Genomic DNA, 6,000 nt, shown 5'->3' with positions numbered 1-6,000 from the left:
AGATAGAAAAAGTAGAAGAAGAAGAGCGGGAGAGTGAAAGAAGGCCATGGCGGAAGAGGAAGGAGGTGGGGGAAAACCTGCTTCCTCTGGATGTGGAAAAGTGGAAGGGGTGTGTGTAGTGTAGTGTAGTGTGGTGAGGAGGAAGAAGGAAGCAATTGCGGTGTGAGGAAAATGGAGGGGATGAATGGGGGTTAAAAAGAAGATGGAGCAATGGATGGGAGAGATTTTGGGAGATTTGTTAGAGATGGAGCATCCTTCAACATTTATTTTTGGTACAATCAAACTCAGGTACTTCCTCAATAATCTAACGATCTTGTAATTACTAAAACTACGGTTACCATATGTTGATGTTGATCACCATATAGAAATGTCTTGTTACATAAACATTGAACAAATGAAAAATTGAAGTTCAACAACAAGCAATAATTTGAAAGAGGTACTCACCAACATGAATGTTTAGACATCGAGGCATGTTAGGTTGACAAGGTAAGTTGCAAGGATGAATCTCACACTAGTGTAGTATTGTATTTGAGTCGAGGTCATTACTTGAACGAAAAATATGTTGAGTTGAGTACAAGCAAAATTGTGTACCTATAAATGGGATAGACTTGATTGCTTATAGAATTCTCATTAGGTCGTTGCTTGATATTATTACAAAGACTATGCAGGTACAATAAGACTTTATAGATAGCAAGTACAAGAACAACGTTCAAGTTATTCTTGCCATATTTGAGAGTGTGAGTGAGGGAGCCATATTAGGAGGTCCAGGTAGATTGCATACTTCACTACCCATAATAAACTTTTCAAAGTACAATAAAAAAAAAAATAGAAGTTTTAATTAACATAAAATCATTTTAGAAAATAATTTCTTAATATAAGAATTTCTTAAATTAGTGCAAAGTGGATTATTATTATTATTATTATTGAAGCAGGGGTTTTAGTGATGGTTGAAGTGAAACACGTGGATTGGCATGGCGGGTTGGTACTATCGAATTTGGCCTCTTAGAGCTGGGGGTAATTGTGTCATTCCAAAGTCTTAAAGGCTTATGATAAGTGATGTAAGATTGAGAGTACAAAGGAAGATTCGTGGAAATGAGACCAATTTGAGTTGAGATTCACGTCTCCTTTTTACTTTTTTGCCCCCAAAGTATTCCTACTTATTTATACGTTGCTATCACTCGTTTGACTAATGATTTGGTGACAAATATTATGATAATTAATCCACCCATTGTAGCATGCTTATAAAGATAACTATTCACCAATTTCAAATTATTTTTTGATGATAAAAACCCTTTTAAAAATTTGTAAGACTGCGTTTTTTTCTTTTAAAATTTTAAAAATATTTGAATCATTGAAAAAAATTAATGAAGCATTTGACTATATTTTTATTAAATAAAAAACAAAGGTGGACTTGAATCCTCCAACTTTATCTAATTTTGAAATATTAAATTTGTAAATTATATATATATATATATATATATATATATATTTTATATATATTTGTGTCAAATAATTATTTATATAATACATATATTTTTTAAAGTTACATATTTTAAATATTGAGCATTAGAGTGAGGCATATTTAATAATTGTTTTGAGGAGAGTAGGCCTACTTAGGGGCATAATGGTATGGTAAATCTGGTAAGGGAAAGCGATGTTATGGGCCGAGGCAGAAAGACGTGCAAAAGGGTCCATTTAGCGCCGATGCTCGACGCGGTTTCCAGGGCTCATTCCGCCACCCATACGCTCCCGCTTTCTCTGACTGGCTACTCAATCCACCGGCCCTTTGCCTTTTGCCCAACCGGAAAAGTCCCCACCTAACGTTCCTTTTTTTCTGCTGCCCTTCTGGCTTATACGCCTCTTATTCGCGGCGGGACTTGGTCACAGCACCAGTTTCTTGTTTTTCAGAATGACCCTGAAAGCTTTGAGGGCAAAAATGACGACTACGATTGAGTTTCAGGGCAAGAGCCCCGAATTTGGATGAAGGCTAGGAGAACTTCGATGGAGAACGAAGGGGATCGGATGGTTTTCTTTTGTAGATTTTTTTCTTTTTTTGGTGGATCGCTGTTAATTTTTGCTTCTTTATGTGGGTTTGTATATATTCGCATATTTGTATATCTTTTGTTGTCTCTCGCGCCGCATGTTGGTCTTTTTAGTTCATTGTAATCTTCGGCAATACCACCGCTTCATCCCGTGTCTGTATGTCTTCTTGCCTCCTATGTCGTCGCAGAAAAGAAACCCAGATGATGGAGATGCTCCGGCGGATGGTGACAATCCCGATGATAAGCGTAGGAAGTTTAGTTTCTTTCGGTACTGCACTGTTCTTTCTCTCTATCTTACTTCTTTTTTTGATGTTTCCTCTTTGATTATACTGGGGTTCTGTTATATTTCCTTGCAATATGGATTCCGAGTGAGTTTCATTAGCAATGCTGATTTATGTTTTGAACCTGAATTCCATTTGCCGGAAGGTTAGAATCCGAAGTAGGAACTTGGTGCGATCTGGCTTCATTGGTTTAATTCAATTTTGAGAGAACTGTTTGTATTTATCCTACTTGAGTTGGTACAAGAGCTTGATGATTCATGTTTGAGTCTTTTTTGGGTGAATTCTTGGGTCTTTTCTGAGGAGAGAGTAAAATGATGCATTTATATGGGGAATCATAATGAGTGTCCGCTGTGCAATTGAGTTTGTTTGAGATTCCCCTAAAGGATAAAGTTCTCTTGATGAAGCTATCAAACATGATCTTCTGTGATGAATATAGGAAATGGGGAATTGGTTGGACTCACTCAAACTAGTTACGACTCAGAGAAGAGCTGGTCGCATACTAGGAAGACCAAGACAATTGGGATGGGGGGTGACGCGGTCATGCTCATTCAGGGCGTGTTGAAGTGCAATTGTGACAGGGGCAGGACATTAGTCGGGCATTTGATTCTTGTCATGGCCTCTGCTATAACACAGCCTCTTGGAGTCTTGAATGTCCATTTCTTGTATATACGTTGAATACTTTTAATTTGTTCTAATCACTTGTTATGATGTTTTTTTATGTACAGTGTGGTTCAGGATGCTTTGTTCTCGCAATCAATGCAAAAGTTATTGGAGCCACTCATACGTAAAGTGGTAAGCATGATCACCAAAAGAAATATGTTCATAGCATTGCTGTAGAAAATTTATGAATAGGGATGGAAGTCTAAGCATTTACCAAACTATTGAGGATCTTTTCCTATTCTTTTCGGTAAAAAAAGGATTGTCGTAAAATATAAGGTCCACGAATCCTCTAACGTGTCATAGGGTATGAAGACTACCTCTCTTTCTATTTCTAGAATGCTGACCTATTCAATTACCTTCATGTCTGAACAATAATAACTTACTCCAAGTAGACTTTTCAATTTATGTTTCAACAGATGCATTAATGTTTCTATTCCTTGAGTTGCAAATTTTAGCATTTGCTGTAAGCTTGCTAGTTGTGGCTGACAGGTAAAGGAGGAGGTTGAATTGGCACTAAGAAAGCATATGACCAATGTGCAAAGGTAACTTCTCATGATTTTATGTTTAATTGCTGAAGCATATGACCAATGTGCAAAGGAATAGAGAGGAGGTGAAATCTGATCATAAGTCGTTAAAAATCCGAAAGCATCTATATATGGATAATATATTTGAGGTGCTGATGAAATATCAATGGATTTATGTTAAGGAATGATGAAAATGGAGGGAAAGAAATCTGTTCTTCCGAGCCAAGATGCTTTCAATTGAAGTTCATAACTGATATATCTCTCCCGGTATTTACTGGAGCTCGCATTGAAGGAAGAGATGGTTCAAACTTGAAGGTGGCTTTGATTGATACTCAAAGTGGGAAAATTGTTGACACTGAGCCACAATCCTCAGCCAAAGTGGAAATTGTAGTGCTGGAGGGTGATTTTGAGAGTGGAGTTGATAATTACACTATAGAAGAGTTTAAGAACAACATTGTTAGAGAAAGGGAAGGAAAGAAATCACTTCTTACAGGAGATACATTTGTGAACCTCAAAGATGGCATTGGTTTGTTGGGTGAGATTTCTTTCACTGATAATTCTAGCTGGACTAGAAGCCGTCGGTTCAGGCTGGGTGCAAGAATTTTAGACAACAATAATGAAACGAGAATACTAGAAGCGAAGACTGCATCATTTGTGGTCAGGGATCACCGTGGCGAATGTGAGTACTTAGCTATATTATTTGATTTTCTGGGCATGGTTCCTTTCTAAATCTAACCTCTGCCATTTTGTTCAGTGTACAAGAAGCACCATCCTCCATCTCTGCAAGATGAAGTATGGAGATTGCAGAAAATTAGCAAAGATGGAGCGTATCATAAGCGCCTGAGCCAAGAAAAAATCAAGACGGTGCAAGATTTCCTAAGTCAACTTTATGTACAACCTTCAAGGCTTCGTAATGTAATAATACCTTTTCCTCGTGTAACATCTATCATTTTATGCAAAATTTGGCTTTGCTAGTAGAAATTTAAGCCAAAGTATTCCATATGCAAGCGACGTTACTGTTTTTTTCGTCTTAAAATGCAGATTCTTGGTGGCATGCCTACCAAAATGTGGGAAGCTACAATTGAGCATGCGCAGACATGTGTGCTCAATAAGAAGATTTATGTGTACAAACCTCACGATTTGGAACCGAAAAGCGGAGTGGTCTTTAATGTTGTAGGACAAGTGATGGGGCTACTTTCAGATTACCAGTACGTTCCCATAGATAAGCTATCTGAAACTGAAAAGGCACTCATCTCCTGTCTCTTCTAAATATACATGTATTATTCTTTTCAGTTGTTTTACATTCTTTTCAGCTGATTTGTTAACGTTTTTTCTGAACTCAGGCTGATGCTCACAACTTGGTTATCTCCGCATACGAACACTGGGAACAAGTTGATTCTATGGATGATGAAACTTCTCTTGTAGGTAGCTCTTCTCAGTTCCTTTACACCCCGAGCTCACCGATGGTGGACCATTCTTATGATGGTATCAAGTATTTGGCTTCTCCAAAATTTAGTGGCTTTGATTTCACACCATCCAATGCCTATTCTTCTGACATAATTTCATCGATGGGATCTATTGAGAATGTGAGTGGTTTGGACGATCATGCTTTGCAGGCTTTTGATTCCATGGTAGTAAGACATGATCAGATTCCATGTTCCCCAAACTATCCCAGCTCTTCCCTGATCTGTGATTCCGAGCCGCTAAATTCATCTTTCTTCGATGTGGATCATATGCAAGTTTTAGAGTCTGCTGGTTTCCAATGTAGCTCGATTTTAGAATCACGAGCTACTCCAAAAGGTGTTGCACAAACTAGATGGACTAAGGTATATGGTGTGCTGCAATGGTACTTCTTGTTTATTAGGAGAAACAAACGCAGATTTGATTGATACAAAGGTGGTCGTGGAAAGGAAAAAATGGACCATGGTTGATACTGGAAAACACACTAATGTCCAGGTTAAAATGTGTGCGGTTATGACGAGAAGCTCGGGGTGGTACGTGCTATTTGGTATGGAGACGGGGCTATGCAGTTTTTTCTAGGTGCCTTGCTGTGCCCGTATCTGAGCCAGAAGAATTTTCTCCCTGATCAAGTGTGTGTACATTATGTAGCAATTTTCGACACTATCAGAAAGTATCTGGTCTCAGTTGATGGTTGATCGGAATGCTCAAGATCCTTATCTTTGGTTCTTTACGCTATACATTTCTGTACAAAACAAACTCTCTTTCAGCCTGTTTTTTACATTGGGAATGGGAGGTTTTTTTTAATAGTGCATATAATTTTTTGTTAAGAAGTTCATGTCTTGAGAAAATTCTCTTTTTCCTCTTTTCAGTGTCTATGAACTATTTCTTTTCAGTGTCTATGAACTATTTCTTTTCAGTATATTGAACCTTACTTTAGCCTTCTTCTAGAGGACTGATAGGGCGTTAAACAACTACGGTAAACAAGTGTTTTCTTAGATGAGTTTATTAGCTTCTTGAATCAGCAAGATGTTA

The 6,000-nt window shown here is 37.8% G+C and overlaps 1 protein-coding gene across 2 annotated transcripts; it reads left to right on the top strand.

Moving 5' to 3' along the window:
• The first annotated feature begins 1,642 nt into the window (after window positions 1-1,642).
• Window positions 1,643-5,812, top strand: LOC111432050 (calmodulin-binding protein 60 A-like). 2 transcript variants are annotated; one of them, XM_023068857.1, is made up of 7 exons: window positions 1,643-2,310; window positions 3,049-3,115; window positions 3,473-3,525; window positions 3,690-4,186; window positions 4,262-4,422; window positions 4,549-4,715; window positions 4,851-5,018. In XM_023068857.1, the coding sequence occupies exons 1-7, from the start codon at window positions 2,141-2,143 to the stop codon at window positions 4,930-4,932; spliced, it is 1,197 nt and encodes a 398-aa protein (XP_022924625.1). In that variant the 5' UTR covers window positions 1,643-2,140; the 3' UTR covers window positions 4,933-5,018. The 2 variants fall into 2 exon arrangements, with proteins under 2 accessions (XP_022924625.1, XP_022924617.1); XM_023068849.1 differs by having other exon boundaries at window positions 1,646-2,310; window positions 4,549-4,752; window positions 4,851-5,812.
• Window positions 5,813-6,000: the final 188 nt, after the last annotated feature.

The sequence above is a fragment of the Cucurbita moschata genome, unplaced genomic scaffold, assembly GCF_002738365.1.
Source record: "Cucurbita moschata cultivar Rifu unplaced genomic scaffold, Cmos_1.0 Cmo_Scf00003, whole genome shotgun sequence".
NCBI classification, from domain to species: Eukaryota; Viridiplantae; Streptophyta; class Magnoliopsida; order Cucurbitales; family Cucurbitaceae; genus Cucurbita; species Cucurbita moschata.
Note: the sequence above shows the minus strand (reverse complement) of the source record. Positions and strands in the feature narration are given on the sequence as shown.